The following is a 17245-nucleotide window of genomic DNA, read 5'->3' as shown; positions in this document are numbered from 1 at the left end:
TATATATATGAGGATGGTACCTGCCTGTAATTTCAACACTTTGGATGCGTATACAGGCCAGGGAAGACCAGCCAGGGCTACATAGGGCTGTCACAAACAAACAAACAAAAAACCACTAATAAGCCCAAATAACAAATGTTGGGGACAAGGAGAGGAGACAGAAAAGAAAAGACGGAAATGAAGGTAATCCAGTCCTGTGAGCCGCTGAGAAGAGCCACATGGCTGAGAGAACGGCCTGGCAGACCTTCTCGTTTGAAGCCATGTGAATACACCACCTAATCATGAATTGTGTATTTATTTATTTATTTATTTATTTATTTATTTATTTATTTATTTATCTGTTTGTTTATTGGGATAGGGTCTTACCATGGAGCTCTGGCTGACTTGGAACTTGCATGTAGTCCAGGCTGGCCTCGAACTGCCTGTCTCTGCCTTCCAAGTGCTGGGATTAAAGGTGTGCGCCACCATGTCCAGTATGCAAAAATTAATTTTTAAAATTCAAGAAATACTCCTCTTTAAAAGGTTTTATTTTCCTAAAAAGTTTTGGCTTAGGAAGAAAAAAAAGAGCACGTATTTTCATAGTTTATACAGCTGGCTAACGGTTGGTTAGGACGATAGCTCGGTAACCTGGCAAACAAAGCGCTGCCAGCTGGAACGTTCGCCGTCCACGTATAATACATTGACCAACGCCAGTCGTTTGCTCTGCCTCACCCAGCAAATCAAATACCACAGCTGAGTCAGTCCACGTTTGTTCAGTGGAGGGAAGATTGTGTACAGGACACTTAGGATGGCCGTTCTCTAATGATTAGGTAGTGCTCTAGACTCTTGGCAGTGTGCTCATTTGACAGTTACAAGGGCTTTTCGTTGGGCAGAATTAGCCTTTCCTGGGTATTATGCTTTGGAGTGGGCCTCACTCATCATGGGACAGTTTGCATGATCAGGGAACTCCACTCTGAAGTGTGCCCACATCAGAAGACTCTCGATGGGCTGACTGCTGAGCCTCAGGGGGCTGCGCTGCTCCCGTTACAGCCTGGATTCCTAGTTCAAGTTCAAATATTGCTGTATTTCCTCAACCCGAAGCACCAAGGTCAGAGTCCATGAGGTGAAACTTAACGTTGCTACTGGGAAATTTGAAGTTTTCCATAAAACAAACACCCCCCCCCCCGTTCTTTGTAGCTCCCCCCACCCTGTCTCTTCTTCCCTTTCTCATCTCATATTTCACCATGTACGTGGATTGGCTTCCAGGTCAGGATCTTTGAATCCTCCTGCCTCAGCCTGACAAGCACTGGGGTTATATGATAGATGGCCTGCAGAAACAAGTTCCCTAAGTCAACCATCTCTTGCTGGTTTTGACTTTGTAAGTGAAGGGTGTGGGGTGAGGGCTGATCGAGGTGGGTAGGCCGTGGAGTTAAACAAAAGTGTTTTCATGGGTGTGGCAGGGCCACAGTGCTGAGGAGGAGGTAGCTCTGCAAGGGATGGGGTTAATGAAGCCTCCCCAGAAGAGGTGATAGTTCGCTGGGGTTTGAAGCCTCAGTAGGAGTCTGGGCAAGAGGGGAAGGAAGCTGTAGGTCCAGGCATTAGACCTAAGGCTGGCATAGATCCACTAGTGAGCAACGGGCATTTTGATTCACTGATGCTTTGACGCTAGTAATCGGAGAGATGTGGTTTATAAAACAGGCTGAGTTCCAGATTAGCATTTTGGATTTTATCCCATAGTGAGGTATGCTGATTGGTGTGACAGTCAGATCCCTTTGAAAGTCTGTGGGAGAAGGACAGGACAAGAAATAGGCTCACCACTGTGACTGCTAGCTCGGACCCAAGACAAATGGACTTTTATCTAAGGGAGGTGCTGGTGGGGACCAAGAGGAAGAAACAGTGAGCTCAGGGGTGAACCGACCCGCCCAGGAGGTACTGGTGAGGAATGGAAGAGCAGGATAGCAGGAAATTTGGATGAGTCGTAGCACGTAACTGTGTTAGGGAACAAACCAGGAGAAACAGCTTTGCGGGAGAAATGAGTTCAGTTTGGGACACCGACTTTCAGGTGCCCTGGGGAAGCGTAGCAGAGCCGTCTGTGGGCGTTTGGAGTCGGCTTTGCGGTCTGGCACGTGGGTGCAGAAGAGGTCTTGAGGGAGTTTCTAAGAAGCATCTCTTCCGAGGGGGTGTGTCATGTGAGGGCGAGGACATGCTCTTTGAAGATGTGATCTTGAATCTTGGGGCAGTAATTTTCTCTCTAGACCTGTCTCTCCCTTTTGTGAAATTAACCGGTAGGTGATTCTCTGCCCACATTTTCTAACAGTCTGTTTTGTTGGGCTCGCTTGTGAGTATACCAAGTATTTTTTCCTTTAGTAAGTATTTTAAACTAATAATTAAAGGGAAGTTATTTGTTTATCTTTGGAATGGAAACTGTGTTCCAGTGTGGCAGTGAGAGAAAGGATGGAGGCTGCCAGCCTGCTGGGGGTTCCTCACTTGACACCCCAGTGAGGGTGTCACAGGTGGAGCAGGGTGGAGCAAAGATTGGACGCCTCTGTACTGAACCACAGTGCTTTCAACTGGAAAGTACTACTTCGTAGTTATTCCAGCAGTAAACAATAACTTTTATTTTTGTATCATTAGGAACTCTATTTTAAGAAACTCTCAACTAAAAAAAAGCAAGTCATGGAGAAGAACGGGAATAACCGGAAGCTTCGGGTTTGCGTTGCTACCTGCAACCGCGCGGATTACTCCAAACTCGCCCCGATCATGTTCGGCATTAAGACGGAGCCTGCGTCCTTTGAGCTGGATGTGGTGGTGCTGGGCTCGCACCTGATAGACGACTACGGGTGAGACAAGTGCTTTCCTGTGCCTCGTCCAGCAGTGCGCCGGGGAGAGCCTGGGTTTGTAGGCTGCGGCCTCGGCCTCCGTACCGCAGGGGACTGGGAAGACGCTCAGAGTCTGTTACTTCAGTTATAAACCAGGGTAAAAACCAAATGGCGATGAAGCCTGCCCCAGTGCTGCTGTTCAGCAGATACTTGGTGATCGACAGCTGGAAATGTCACTATTTGTTACTACACTCAGAAGAAACACATATGTGTGTGTATAATTGTATATAAAATTAGACTATAATAACATGGCTTCATGGCAAAATTTTTTGGTGTTGGGGTTTGAGCCCAAAGCCTCAAGCAAGCCAGACTTGTGCTTTACGACAGAGCACACTTATTTCACCCCAGGGTGTCTCATGAGTTCTAATGGCAGTTCTTCAGAACGGTTTATTAAACTGAGTGTATTGGTGTGTGCCTGTAATCCTACTACCTGGGAAGCTGAGGCGGGAGGATTGCTTTGAGTTTGAGTCCTGCCCAGATTGCAAAGTGAGGGCTACATAGTAAGACCCTGTCTCCAAATAGACAAAACAACAAAAACCAATCCTGGTTTGCAAGTCAATCACATATAAAGTAGTATTCATGAGACAAGATTTACAGAAGTCTAACTTATCTTAAGGTAAATGAAAATGCTACATTACTAGGATCATTAATTTGTGTGTGTAACCGTAAGGTCTGTACTGTAGGGTAGCAGGCCTAATTTGAAAACTGAAGGGTAGGCTGAGCTAGACCAGGAAGGAGCCTTGGCTTTGCTCTCCTCGTGCACTTAGTGCCCCCGTGTGGTGTGAAAATGTTCGTGCAGCCTCCTAAGACTGACCGTCACCGTTTAGGAAAGAAGCCAGTGCTCAAACCGTCATATTCAGACTACTTTAAAGGCAGGGCGGTAATGCACCGCCAGAACAATAAGCAGATACCACCGTCTCCTACACTCTGTGTGGCGGGGGCTTGCTCTAAGAAGACAGTTAAGGCCTGGCGGTGGTGGCGCACGCCTTTAATCCCAGCACTCGGGAGGCAGAGGCAGGCGGATCTCTGTGAGTTCGAGACCAGCCTGGTCTACAAGAGCTAGTTCCAGGACAGGCTCCAAAACCACAGAGAAACCCTGTCTCAAAAAACCAAAAAAAAAAAAAAAAAGGAAAGAAAGAAAGAAAGAAAGAAAGAAAGAAAGAAAGAAAGAAGACAGTTAAGGAGCAGTGAGGAGGCTCATGGGTAGCTCCTATAGATTTTTTTTTTTAAATTGAAATGAATCTGGCTTTCTAAGGCAGGCTATTTGAGTGATCGGACGTTGTAGTTTGAGCCAGAGGTAGAAGTCTCAGTAAGTTTTCTTCTGTGACAAAGCTTGTGTGGGGAGCCGGCGGCAAGGAGGCTGGCCCGGACGTGGTAGTTGCTGCAGCACCTGAGGTGGAAAGGTGTATTTGACGGTGAGACTATTGAATAGGAAAATCAACTCGTATTTAGGAGGATTTCCAGGGCAGGCTTTATCTTGATCTGGAGAACGCTGCTGACTGTGTACCAGTGTGAATCGGGTATAGGTACATTTATGGTCTTTGCTCTTTGTTTGTAGTTTAATTACTTGTTTTAGCAAGCGAGACTGTGAGCAGGTGTCCCTTTGGGGTTAGTATTGTGCTTTCTTGTGTAAGAACATAGTGTCACTCCTGTGCTCCGCTTTAGAAACACATATCGCATGATTGAGCAAGACGACTTTGACATTAACACCCGGCTCCACACGATCGTTAGAGGGGAGGATGAAGCAGCCATGGTAGAGTCAGTAGGCCTGGCTCTAGTGAAGCTTCCAGATGTCCTTAATCGCCTGAAGCCTGACATCATGATTGTTCACGGAGACCGATTCGACGCCCTTGCCCTGGCGACATCTGCCGCCCTGATGAACATCCGAATCCTGCACATTGAGGGAGGGGAGGTCAGTGGGACCATCGACGACTCCATCAGACACGCCATAACGAAGCTGGCGCACTACCATGTGTGCTGCACCCGCAGTGCCGAGCAGCACCTGATATCCATGTGTGAAGACCACGACCGCATTCTGTTGGCAGGCTGCCCTTCCTACGACAAACTGCTCTCGGCCAAGAACAAGGACTATATGAGCATCATTCGGATGTGGCTAGGTACGTATGCCAGACTCAGAAAGTGCTGGGCATATTTCAGTCTTTTTGGAAACTCATGGACACAATATTCCATTGGAGACCAAAGAACTAAGATTTTACTTCACAGTTCTTACTTTGTGGTATATGCTTACCCCAAGGTTCTCTATAAAATGGAAAAGCTGGATTGATGTTAAAAATCTATGCTATCTTTGTACATATGGAATGCTTTTGCTCCACTGAATATTTTAGTGAGTAGTATTCACAAGGATAGTTCATTCTTTAACAGTTTTAATTTATGTGTTGATAAGCTTTTAAAAATGAATTTTATTATTGTGTGTGCATATGCATATGTGTGTCTGTTCAAAATGTGATGTGCATATGAATCTATAGTCAGTCCTCCGCTTCCGCCGTGTGCTCTAGGGATTGAGTTCAGGTCCACATGCTGGAGCGTAGATAGCTCAGGATAACCTTGAACTCTTGATCCTCCTGCCTCTGCCTCCTAAGTGCTAGGATTATAAGCATATGCTATTATACCTGTCCATGAGTACAATTCTTACTTTATCAAAAAAAATGGGGAAAAGGAGAAGGAGATGGCTCACTGGGTCAAATGTTTGGCATAAGAATCCACGTCAAAGAGCCAGCTGTGGTGTGTGCCCTGGCCCTGGCATGGCGGGGCATGGAGGCAGCTAGTCCAGCTGGACTGGTAAGCTCTGAATTTAGTTAGAGAGACCGTCTCAGGAGGTGTAAGGTGGAGAGCACCTGAGGAAGACAGTCAGCGTTGCCCTCTGTGTCCATATGTGCACACAGTGTTGGGAGAGCATGCTGTAAAAATGCATGCATAATGTGTCCATCTCTGTAAAGGCTGTAATAGTGGAAAGGCTAGAAAGTAGGTAAAACTAATGTATTATATTATTTTCCAGTGTGAGCTTAGAGTACTTTGACTTTTTCTACTTTTTTTTCCCCTTGGTTTTTCAAGACAGGGTTTCTCTGTGTAGCCCTGACTGTCCTGGAACTCACTTTCTATATCAGGCTTGTCTCGGCCTCTTGAGTGCAGGGATTAAAGGCGTGCACCACCACCGCCTGGCTGCATCTTATTTTTTAGTATGGAAAATGTTGCTTTCACTTTTGTGTGTGCACATGGGTTTGTGGAGGCCAGATGTTGATGTCCAGTGTTTCCCCCACTTCTTATGATTTGAAACATGGCCGCTCACTGAAACTGCAGCTGACTGGTTTGGCCAAACCGGCTGGGCAACAAGCCCCAGAGATTCTCTTGTCCTCATACCTCAGGGCTGAGAGTATGGGCAAAGAATGTCATACCTGGGGTTTTGGTTTTGGTGGCTTTAAAAGAAAGCGAGCGTGCAGGTCCAGCGGGATGGCTCAGCAGGGAAAGGCTCTAGCTCCTGACAGTGCAGCCCTTGCAGCCCATATAAGGTGGAAGAGGCCGGGCTCCACAGAGTTGCCCTCACCTCCACATCTGGCACATTCCCTCACATGAGGCCCACACAAGAACACTAATTTTTTAAAAATCAAGGGCACAATGCAGCAAGATTGTAAACACAAGCTTAAAGCCCTGTTTGACAGTTTATACTTCATGATGGAAAGAGCAAAACCTTGATTCTTACTTTTTATATTTATTTCTTTATTTTTAGACAGAGCCTTGCTATATAACTCTGTTTATTCTGGTATTCATTGTGTAGGCCTGACCAGTCTCAAAACTGACTTTCCTGCCTCATTCTCCCGTCTGCACACAACTGCACACAATACCCAGCTTCTTGTTTTAGTTTTAAACTGGTAAAAAAAAAAAAACAAAAAACAGCAGACACAAGACAGCGAGCCCAATTGTATCTAGCAGTAATACATTTGTACAGGTAGCACTGTCTGCTTCTCCGCTAGAGCTACTCTACTCACAGGAAAGTAAAATTGTGCAGGTCACTTACAACATGCAGCTTTATCACCTGATCCCATAAAATATTAGCAAGGTCGAAAAGATACATTAAACTCGTGATAATGAGAGGCATCCCAACAGTAAATATCAGTCTTCGCTGCCAGGAATAGATAGTTCCGGCTCAATGACTTGAGCTTTGTTTCTCAATATTAAAACGAAACAAAACACAACACAACAAACAAAAAATACCTAGCCAGGTATGCTGGTACGTGCCTGTAATCTTAGCACTTGGGAGGAGATCAAGAGTTCAGGGTAATCTTTAACTATATTGAATTCAAGGCCAACCTGGAATACTGAGACCTTGTCTCAAAAAAAAAAAAAAATCAAAGCTGGTGAGATGCTCAGCTGGTAAGAAAGCTTGACCGCAAGCCTGAGTTCAGTCCTGTAAGATGGAAGGAGACTACCGCGAGTTACCCTCTACAGGTCATAGCATGCATCTCACCCCTCACTAATGATGATACTCAATAAAACAAAGTGAAAAATTACACTCAGAGTATAAGGGAAATGAGAAGTGGAAATCACTCATGGAGCAAAGTGCTAGAATTCTTCCCCTGAGACCTCTATTTATTCTTAGCAATAGTTTGTAGAGAATGGTCCTTCTCATGGGACCGGAGAAGCGCTTTGATATCCCAACCCTCAGGGCTAACAATGCAGCTGGCTACTTGATTGGTGAACCTTGCGTTTAATTCCCAGACCCCTGGAGTGTGTGTGGGGGGGATCCTCTCACCTACAAAGAAAATCCTGTGAAGATGAAGGATGTGGGGGCCGGGGGAGGGGTGAAGAGACTCTGAGAGGAGATTGTGTCCTTCATAGCTTACTGTCTACATGGACATTTGTGCTTTGGCTGATTCCAAGTGCCTCAGCTGCCACGTCAAAGGATGACAGCATTCCCCTCTCGGGAATGAGTCGGGAGTGAGCTCATTCACGTCCCAGCACCATGTGCCGCAGCTGTGGTTTAGAGCGGAGCTGTGCGTTGAATTGCCTTATCAGACGTGGTACGGCACTTAGATTGTCTGCACTTAGATTAGCTCATCCTTTAGATCATAACAGGAAAGGCTCTTCTTTTTCACGTTTGAAAATGTGTTCCAGGCCAGCCAAGACTACACAGTGAGACCCTGTCAAAAAACAACAAGAAGAAGAAGAAGAGTCTTAACTAATGAAGCACTGTGGTTCACCTCTCTTTAAACAGGTGATGATGTAAAATGTAAAGATTACATTGTCGCTCTGCAGCACCCTGTGACCACTGACATTAAGCATTCCATAAAGATGTTTGAATTAACACTGGATGCACTTATCTCGTTTAACAAGAGGACCCTAGTTCTGTTTCCAAATATTGATGCAGGTAATGGAACTTAAAAATGAAGTTATGCCATCTACCTTTTCATACTTTAGTTTCTGTTGCTTTCCTCTTTTCTTGATGGTCGCCTTTGCTTGCCTATCCTATCCTAGGGCCCTTTGGAAAAGTATCCCAGGCGAAGGTTAGTCAGAATGCTGTGTGTGATACTGTAGTCCACCTCTAGTAGAAACAACAGGAAGTAAATGTTTAAGAGGCTCACTGCTCTGCAGTTTGCCCTCCTGCTTTGTCGTTTCCCTCCAGTTTCCACTCTGAGAAGGAACTCTAAGGGCTTTGAGAGGTCAAGGTCAAGGAGGGTGTCTAGGCTGGGATAGCTGTGGACTTCAGTGCTAAGTGAGACCTCAGGCAGGTGATGGGGCTCTGAGGTACATGAGACAGATCAGGGCTGACACTAAGGAGTCTTTAAATCCTGCTTATTGTAGCTGACATTAGTCACTGTGAGCTCTTAGGATTCTTTTGGTTACAGGATTCATTTTCTCTGAAATGCTAAGCTATTACCTGCCACCTTACTTAAGAAGAACCTTTTCTGTTAGAAGAAACAGGACTCTGAACCCAGATTTTGATCAGGTAATACAGCAGTATCTCAAAATCCTTTAGAGTTCTTTTGGCTCCTTTAAGTTCTGAATAAGTAATTATAATCTATCTGCCTATCTCTGAACGATGTGTTCTGGTTGTCGTAACTTTCCGGGATGTGTACGCTGCAGAATTAGTTCTCCTCTGTAATGTGCAGTGTGGTGCGCATCTGTAGTCACAGCTACTCAGAGCAGAGGGGCGGATCCCTTGGGACACTGGCTCAAAGACAAAGATTCTGACTTCAAGGGAGATTGTCTGAGTCCTGCCCCTGCACATCCTCTGCTGTCCAAGGAGCAATGTCAGTATGCGGCTTAGTGCCCCAGCACGCTTGCCGTTTCTGGGAGGGAGGTGGGCTCTTGGGAAGACTAGATTGCAGCAGTAGCTTAGGCTTCAGACCAAAGTGGAGCCTTGGAAGAGGAGGACCTTCCGGAGCACCATATTCTCCTGTAATTGTAGACGAGGATTGGCATTCAGGGAGGGACTTGGCCAGTCATCTCCCAGGGCATTGGAGTCCTGAGCCCATCTGCCTGTCTTTCACACAGAGAAACTTTAAAAAGAAGATATGCACACAGTTTCTGGTCTGAGAGTTCTGTTCATTGAGAGCTTCATATGTTCACTGTCTGCCGTAGGTCAGACGAACCCCTCGTCCTCACGTGGCTAGAGGAGAATTGGCTGGAACACAGATCCTGGTGTGTTTGTACTCGCCTATGGTCCTAGCACTTAGGAGGCAGAAGCAGGATGATCCCGGAGAGGTGGCCCAGGGGTTAAAAGCTTGTGTTTCCCAGAATCCATGTTGGGCAGCTCACAACTGCCTGTAGCTACAGTTCTAAGGATTCAACCCCTCTGGCCTCAATGAACACCTTCCTGTACATGAACATACCCCCACAGAGACACCCATACATGCACATAAGGAAAAAGGAATAAAACTAAAGATCTTTTCTGTAAGTTGAAGGGAAAAAGTTTCAAGCCAACCTGGTCTATATAGTGAGACCTTGTTTCAAAAAACCAAGGAAGGCCGGGCGGTGGTGGCGCACGCCTTTAATCCCAGCACTCGGGAGGCAGAGGCAGGCTGATCTCTGTGAGTTCGAGACCAGCCTGGTCTACAAGAGCTAGTTCCAGGACAGGCTCCAAAAAACCACAGAGAAACCCTGTCTCGAAAAAAACAAAAAACAAAAACAAAAAAAAAAAAACAAAAAAAAACAAGGAAGTGGGACTGGAGATAGCTCCTGGTTAAAAGTGGGCTGTGTATGCGGTGTTAGTTCCCACACGGCAGCTCACAGCGGTCTGTACTCCAGTTCCAAGGGGACTTGATGTCTTTTGGCCTCCGCCGTCTCCTGCATGCACAAGGTACACATACACATAAGTGAGTCAATACATCTTTTTAAGAAATTCTTGCCATCCAATACTAAGGAAGAGACTGGGGAGACAGCGTGGTAGTTGAGAACTTGCCATACAAAAGTGTGCATGAATTTACATCTGTTGTGCTCAAGTAGAGCACATGCACCTGCAGGACATGGTGGCTTCCCTGTAATTCCAGCCTTAGAAGACAGATGTGAGAAAACACACCACACCACACACACACACACACACACACACACACACACACAGGAAAAGAAAAACAAGGGAGGGGAGATTAACTTTTTCTCGTAGCCTTATATTGTTTCAAAGTGCTGTATTTTAAATGAAATACCAGCTGTGGTGTTGGGCCCCATCCACACTGCCCTGGAGTTTAGGTCACAAAGGTGGGAGTTTGTGTTTGTGGGAGTGGGAGCAGAGTTAGGTAGAGCTACTCCAATCGGCTCAGGTGTGGAGTCAGTGTCCTTCCTGCTTAGAAACTACTGCCTTCTTTGTAGCCCAGTTAAGGTGAGAGTTTATACTGAGATACTACTACAATATACCTGCTTTGCTAAGTGCTGTTGGAAGCCCCCCGCTGCTGCTGTGTGAGCTACATGAGACGCAGAAGCTGACCACTCCTTATGTGCTGCTCATGAAAATCCTAGCACCAAAAACTGGAAAGATGAGTGGTTCAAGTGTCTGTTTTCCAAATAACTGGTAGAGGATTAGGGCTGTACTTGCCAATAAAAGTGATTTCTTTGTCTCATTCGATTAAATGGTTGCATTTAATCATATGATCTTTTCATTTTCCCAGGGAGCAAGGAGATGGTTCGAGTGATGCGGAAGAAGGGCATTGAGCATCACCCCAATTTCCGTGCAGTCAAGCATGTCCCATTTGAGCAGTTTATACAGCTGGTCGCCCATGCGGGGTGTATGATTGGGAATAGCAGCTGTGGGGTGCGAGAGGTCGGCGCTTTTGGAACACCTGTGATCAACCTGGGAACACGCCAGATAGGAAGAGAAACAGGTGCTTGCCTTTGCCTGTCTCTCAGCTGACTAGTGTCTCTGTAGCTGTGTGATGGACTGGTGCTGGCCACGTGTTTCAAATTCACTTCATTTTTGAGACTTTCACAGATGAGTACTGTATATTTACTTCATTTCTACCCTTCACCCCTTCCGACTCCTCCTGTTTCCCCCTCCACTCCTTTTCAAATTCACACACACACACACACACACACACACACACACACACACACACCTTATTGAATCCATTTATTGGTTGTTTGTGTGTGTTTAGGGCTGACCACTTGGGATTAGACAACCTATCAAGGAGCTTGTCCTTGGGGGAAACTGTCTCTCCGTCTCTCAACAACCAGCGATGGCTGATAGTTCTTCTATCTAGGGGTGAGCTAGTGATGGGCTATGGTTCTTCTATCTAGGGGTGAGCCAGTGACGGCCTATAGTTCTTCTATATAGGGGTGAAGCTTTGTGGCATTTTCCCCATTCACGTTGTTATGTCAGCTGGGGTTGAATTGTCCAGGCCACCATACTGTTGAGATCTAACGGTGCAGCCTCCCTGTCGTGTCTAGAAGACACTCTCACAGTCGGTGTCCTGGTCCATTGGCTCTTAGATTGTTTGCTTCCTCTTCAGTGATTTCCCCTGAACCCTAAGTGTCCATGTTTTGTAGTTGCAGCAGCCAGGGTTGGCCAGCCCCAGTCACTTACTCTCTGCATTTTGACCACTTATGAATCTTTTTAATAGTCTCTGTCTGCTGCAAGAAGAGGCTTCTCTGATGAGGGATAAGAGCTACACTTCCCTGTGGGGACAAGGACAATTATTTAGAGTATAGTTAGAAAATGTACTGGTTAGGAACGTGGCAGCGGTGGGTTCTCCTGCAGGGTCTGTGAACTCTCTAGCTGCTGACTCCCGTTGAGTGGGCCTTGTCCAGTTTCACAGCTGCTGGCTGCCCCGAGGTAAAATGCCCACTACCACACCATCGGGACAACTTGCCCACAGCCATTGCTCTGTGGGCTTCACAGCAGGCAGGACTACTGGGCATCTCGCATAGTGCCTTCCAACACCGTGAGCCAATGCTCAGGGAGGAGGCTCCTAGGTCATGCCAGCTTGATTCCTCTCCGTCCTCCGTCCAAAGCGCATGGGTGCTCAGCAATAGGTCTTTACGTTCCAGTTCTGGAAAGCAGCCAAGGACAACAGCAATAGCTTGTTTTGTTTTGGGATCCTTTGAAGGCCTCTGACTAACAATCCCAAGGGAGGTTCCCATTCTTGGCACTGAGGTCTTTGTTAGATTGTCTATGGCTCTTGTGTGTGTGTGGTGAGGGGAACATTGCCACCTCATGTGGCATAACTCTAAAGTGTGTGTGTGTATTTCAAGTAATTCTATAAAATAATGCATTTCCTGGGGCTTTTTCAAACATTCTTGGAGTTACTTATCTTTCCTTCTTCCCTCTCTTTTGTATTACCTTCCCTCCACACTCCCCAGCTCGAGCCTCCCCGTTTCCCTCCCCCATATAGCACCTGTGCCACGCTATCCCCCTTGCCCCGTGATCTTCTGCTTCTCTGGCTCCTGTGGTTATTTCAGGTTATATACCAGGGCTAAAGACTGGGAGCTGGGATCCACGAGTCAGAGACAACACAATGTTTAGATTTCTACATCTGGGTTCCCTCCCTCAGTAGAATGTTCTCCAGTCCCATCTGCTTACCTGCACATTTAGTGATTTATCAGCTCATCAGTTGAAGGACATGGAGGTTCTTTCCATTTCTTAGCTGGTCTGAGTAGTGTGGCAGTGAGCATGGCTGAGCAAGTGTGTGAGCATGGCTGAGCAAGTGTGTGAGCATGGCTGAGCAAGTGTGTGAGCATGGCTGAGCAAGTGTGTGTGAGCATGGCTGTGCCAGTGTGTGTGAGCATGGCTGTGCCAGTGTGTGTGAGCATGGCTGTGCAAGTGTGTGTGAGCATGGCTGTGCAAGTGTGTGTGGGCATGGCTGAGCAAGCTTGACATCTTAGGTATCTCTCTATACTTAGGTATATATGTTTCATGTATATCTCTCTATACTTAGGTATATGTTTTAGGTATTGCTCTATACTTAGGTAAGTATTTTAGGTATATCTGGCTACACATGTTTTTGTGAACAAGGAGGTAAGTGAAGTGAATGGCCAATTGTAGCTTAATATCAATAAATAACACAGATGATTACCACATTCATAGCTCTATTTGCATTTTTATTGCTTTGTAAAATCAATTAGAGCTGAAGGGTTCTTAATTATGGTCTTTGGCCTTGTTTAAGAGAGACTGTAGTTGGATGCGTCTTGAGTGTATGAATGCTAGTCTGTATTCGAGCCTGGTCCAGTGTCCTTTCAGTCTGCAGACTATGACGATCCTGAGCAATGAAAGTGTAGGTAGGATTATTAATGCATTGCTAACTGAGCTATGCATGTTATTAGCGTTAGTCAGCTTCTAATGCTGTGTACGTGCAAATATGTATCCGTAGCTAATGGGAAAATGCATGTCATTAATGTAAAAAGAATTGGACTAGAACTAAGGAGATTAGTTCCAGCTCTGCTGTTTCTTCCGTTCTTTTTCACACCAGCCTACATTTCTATTATCATTATGTCATCCCAGAATATTACTTTGCTCTCTGTTTTATAGGGAAAAGAAAAGACCAGGATGGAAATTCTTTCAGATCTGTTAGGAAAACACTTAGGATGTATGAGGCTCTGGGATATGGAGGTATCAGACTAAGGAGCTAAGGACACAGCATAGTTTGTAGAGTGTTTACGCAGCAAGCATGAAGCCCTGGGTTCAGTTCCCAGCACCCAGACATGATGGTACACACTAGCAGTCAGAAGTCAGAGGCAGAGGGATCAGAAGTTTAAGGTGTCCTTGGCTACATAGCAAGTTCAAAGCCAGCCTATGCTCCATGAGACCGTGCCTTTGAGGAAGAAATGGAAAGGGTGCTCTGTGCCTTGTGGTGGGAGGAAAGCTCTAGAAAAGGAGTGAGGAAGCCCAGATTACCAGAAAAATTGGTGTGCTTTGGCTCTCGCTAGAATCCAAAAGAAACAGAAAAGCAGGGACAGGGAAAGTCAGCTTTTTCTGAATCAGAACTCAGGAGACGGGCAGACCCAACAAAACTCATGGTAGTTTGTAGGGACCGCCAAGTGCTGAGCTCTTTATGACTGACATTCTAGTGGGGTAGGGAAGATAAGTAAGCAGCCCCAAAAGAAGATACTGGGGGGGGGGGCTGGAGAGATGGCTCAGAGGTTAAGAGCATTGCCTACTCTTCCAAAGGTCCTGAGTTCAATTCCCAGCAACCACATGGTGGCTCACAACCATCTGTAATGAGGTCTGGTGCTCTCTGCTGGCCTGCAGGCATACACACAGACAGAATACTGTATGAATAATAAATAAATAAATAAATACTTAAAAAAAAGAAGATACTAGGGTTTCTAGGTGCCACGTAGACAGTAATACAGGGTAATGGGATGGGCTATATTAAATGCTGAGGAGGTCTCTTTGAAAGGTGGCACTTTAGCTGAGATCGGGCAGAACACGTATGCCAAGGTTATAATTTTTTTTTCTTTTTTGGATCAAGGATCTATATAATCTTGATACTGGGGAAACAGAAGGGTCAGCCCGATTGTAAACTGTTAGCTAAGAAGCAGATGAGAGCCAGGTGTGGTGGCGCACGCCTTTAATGCCAGCACTTGGAGGCAGAGGCAGGAGGATCTCTGTGAGCTGAGACCAACCCAGTCTACATAGCAAGCTCCAGAACAGCCAGGACTACATAGACCCCCTTTCTCCCTCTGCCCAAAAAATGAGAAGCAAACTTTTTCATCCCCAGATAGGGTCTATTTATGTAGCATTGGATTTCCAGGAACTTGCTGTGTTGATCAGGCTGGCCTCAAATTCAGTAATCCACCTGCTTCTGTCTCCCAAGTGCTGGGATTAAAGGCGTGCACTGTTGTGTGAATTCTAGTTGGTTTTAATAATAAAAACCCGAGTCAGATATAGGGGTAAATGCTGAAAGGTCAGAGAAACAGAACAGCCAGCCACTAATTCTTACATCTACGAAATCCTCAGACTGAATCCTGAACTCCTGTCTCTCTCTGCCCAGCCATATCTCTTCCCACTTCCACCTCCCTAGTTGAAGGCGGATCGGATTAATACAGACAAATTGGTATAAGCTTATACAACTTTAATGTAAATAGCACACTCACGCAACTGGAGTTCCTGCGATGCCCAGAAACAGGAAACAGGAAGGGGCTCCAGCGTCTGTGCCCCCCAATTTATAAACATTTGCCCGAGCCGTCCCGCCCCCAAAAGGCGGGCTCTCTCTACATCTCCCCCTTTTGTCTAAATAAGACAGAACTAAACTAACTACAACTATAACAATAATAGCAAATAATAAATATAACAAACAATATTGAGAACAAAAGTTTTACCAGACACTCTATCTCAAGGAGTCTAAATAATGTAGAGAGTAATTACAATTATATAATCTTCAACTCCGTCAAAGATCTGAGAAGGGAATAAATGTTACTTAACAAATGAGAAATATCCAAAATGTGCCAAAAACGACAGAGACAACTGACTACCTGAGCAATCACCCAAATTCTCGTTCGCAATGTTGAGTCAACCAACTTTGGCTAAGGCCTAACATAACTGACATGCCATTATCAAATGCAAAAAACTTTCTTAGAATTATCCTACCCTGTCTTGGCAAGATAAGACAATCCTGTTTCATATCTTTGTCAGTAGTTGAGGTATGGGCTTTTCTTAACCCAAAGGCCAGTTCTGCCAAGAAGACAAGTTCCCAGTGGAGTGCGCCACTACTGCCTGGCCTCTATGGCTAACTAGTGTGGCTAGCTTCGCACTCTGATCTTCAGGCAAGCTTTATTTATTAAAACACAAAATATGACCGCAGTGCACTACCGCCCCAACTGACACAGACTTTTATAAGATAAAATACTGATGCACTTGTTTGCTTTCTTTTGCCATGGCAAACACTTGGGGAGGGAAGGGTTTCTTTTCACTTACAGCTTATGATTTTATTATGAAGGGAAGTCGGGGCCAGAACTGAAGCAGAGGCCATAGAGGAAAACTGCTTGCTCCTTAGGGCCTGTTCAGCTCGCTTTCTTATATCTACGCTCTAGGACCTCCTGCCCAAGGGGGAACCTCAATGGTGACCCAAAGGAAGACAGTGGTGTATTGAGATAGAGAACATTACGTGTGGATTTTGTTACTAAGGTTACCTAGTGCATGTGAGCTGCAAATGGAGGGAGAGCGCCAATGGCAATGTTTAGACGTTGTGCTGAGCGGTGGGGAGTGTCTTCATGGCATGGGGACTCTGAAGAAACAGTGGGAAAGGGATGGGATGAAGAGATTGCTTTTGCCATGATCAGCTGATGCCAGCCAGATCGTCAAGGCAGAGAAGGAGCTGGATTGTGTCAGGGAGATTTAAAGATGGAGGTAAATTTGTAATTGGAGGTTATGGATGGTATGTAGTAGGCATCTATTCACTTGCTGTAACAGAGACCCCCTAATAGCAGGAAATTACACTTTTTTCCTTCCTGGTGTGGGAGCACCACAGCCATCAGAATCAGCCCAGGTTCTTGGTGGGTATTCAAGCCTTTTTTTTTCTTTTTGTCTAGTCTATATTTAGACATTTGGAAGAAAGGAAGGGTCATTTGTCTAGCCTTGAAAGTTGTAACTATTTCCTCTCACATCCGTCAGAACCTGGTCATCACAGGCTACATCTGGCTGCAAGGGAAGCTGAAGAATAGCTTTTGGGTAGATACCCAGATTCCTAGATAAAACTTCCATCACTAGTACTACAAAAAGAAAAAAGATATTGCAGAAAATGGCCCTCTGCTATGATGGTATTTTAAACGAAGGAACTAATGACATATACCCAGGGAAAATGTCTAAATAGAGCAAAACTGCAGCCCAACACCAACCTTGAAACTGTTCATCAATGCCGGGCGTTGGTGGCGCATGCCTGTAATCCCAGCACTCGGGAGGCAGAGGCAGGCGGATCTCTGTGAGTTTGAGACCAGCCTGGTCTACA

At 45.7% G+C, this 17245-nt stretch overlaps 1 protein-coding gene across 1 annotated transcript in view; it reads left to right on the top strand.

Annotated features, from left to right (window-relative positions):
* Positions 1-17245, top strand: part of Gne (glucosamine (UDP-N-acetyl)-2-epimerase/N-acetylmannosamine kinase) — a 33654-nt gene that overhangs the window by 3093 nt on the left and 13316 nt on the right. The window contains exons 2-5 of the mRNA XM_005362114.3: positions 2614-2819; positions 4524-4975; positions 8089-8241; positions 10976-11188. Of these exons, the coding sequence (XP_005362171.1) occupies positions 2656-2819; positions 4524-4975; positions 8089-8241; positions 10976-11188 (982 nt within the window). The 5' untranslated portion in view covers positions 2614-2655. The remainder of the gene's footprint in view (positions 1-2613; positions 2820-4523; positions 4976-8088; positions 8242-10975; positions 11189-17245) is intronic.

This window comes from Microtus ochrogaster, linkage group LG5 (assembly GCF_000317375.1).
Source record: "Microtus ochrogaster isolate Prairie Vole_2 linkage group LG5, MicOch1.0, whole genome shotgun sequence".
NCBI classification, from domain to species: Eukaryota; Metazoa; Chordata; class Mammalia; order Rodentia; family Cricetidae; genus Microtus; species Microtus ochrogaster.
The sequence above is the reverse complement of the archived record's forward strand: the minus strand, read 5'-3'. Positions and strand labels throughout refer to the sequence as shown.